This window comes from Sinocyclocheilus grahami, unplaced genomic scaffold (genome assembly GCF_001515645.1).
Source record: "Sinocyclocheilus grahami isolate Dianchi unplaced genomic scaffold, SAMN03320097.WGS_v1.1 scaffold493.1, whole genome shotgun sequence".
NCBI lineage: Eukaryota > Metazoa > Chordata > Actinopteri > Cypriniformes > Cyprinidae > Sinocyclocheilus > Sinocyclocheilus grahami.
In genome coordinates this window covers 1,082,538-1,083,709 of record NW_015505672.1, presented here as the reverse complement: position 1 = coordinate 1,083,709, position 1,172 = coordinate 1,082,538, and the positions used below count along the sequence as shown (strand labels likewise).

At 38.5% G+C, this 1,172-nt stretch overlaps 1 protein-coding gene across 1 annotated transcript in view; it reads right to left on the bottom strand.

Moving 5' to 3' along the window:
* Window positions 1–202, bottom strand: part of LOC107554164 (tetraspanin-2-like) — a 23,180-nt gene extending 22,978 nt beyond the window's left edge. Inside the window, exon 1 of the mRNA XM_016236588.1 lies at window positions 134–202. Coding sequence (XP_016092074.1) covers window positions 134–202 — 69 coding nt within the window. The remainder of the gene's footprint in view (window positions 1–133) is intronic.
* Window positions 203–1,172: the final 970 nt, after the last annotated feature.

Sequence of the window (1,172 nt, the reverse complement as noted above, 5' to 3'; positions counted from 1 at the left end):
ATATATATATATATATATATATATATATATATATATATATATATATATATACTATATATATATATATATATATTGCATTTCATTCTAAATCAAAGCATGTATGTGTGACATCATCAGTATTTTCCGCACTTACCCAGAATATGAAGTTGAAGACGAACAGCAGATATTTGACACATTTCATGCCGCCCTGGACTTTGCTCATCCTGCCTGCTGTTTCGTTCCGCGCGCTCGCCGTTTCGACCAAAATGTTTGCACAAATGTGCCGGCTTCTTCTTCTTCTTCTTCTTCTAATAACATTTTATGGTGGATGGCAAACCAACTTTTGGTGCATTTACCGCCACCAACTGGACAGTGTCATCAATTGTGCAAACCTTTCATAGGGAAAACAGGTAAATGTATTTTTTGTTTTTACAGTATGTAAAGCATTTTTATAAACAACAATATTGTAAAGGTAAATGCAAGTCTATTTGTACATTCTATAGAACCGCACAACCTCGCGCTGGTGGCAGAGCAGCAGTATTTAACCATCAGCAAGAACAAGAAATTTGCAACATGGTCATAGCCAACAATTCCATCAGGCTAAGAGATCCAAAGTGCAATCACAAATGACAATGTCTTCGCAAATATAAATTCTGTCAGCATTTCCACTATAGACAGTTTTGAAAAGACATCAAATGACTATGAAACAACTCTACAAGGTGCCCTTTGAGAGGAAGAGTGAAGGAGCTGCGGTACCAGTATGTCCAGGTAAACTATTGGTGTGCACTTAGTGAGTTTTACTGTACTTCTAAGATGCCTGTATTACTTGAAGTTTTAGAAACCCGTAAGAAGAGAAAACATTTACTGAACTCTAGAATAAAAATTAACTTTATTTTGTTTCTGTGTTTCTTCGTAGAGAATCATGGAGTTAGAAGGACATGAAATGACCCACATTCTTGTTTTTGTGGACTAGGCCGGCTTCAATCTGTCCAAAGGCCGGAGACGTGGTTGCAATCTCATTGGACACCGAGCCACAACATACACCAGGCCAACGTGGGGCCAATATTACAATATGTGCTGCCATTTCAGAGAATGGTGCGAGCACACATTCCACACATTGGGCCCTGTAATACCCAACTTCTCCTGGCCTTCCTAAACGCACTTTACAGAGACCTGATTCCAGAACAAGAAAG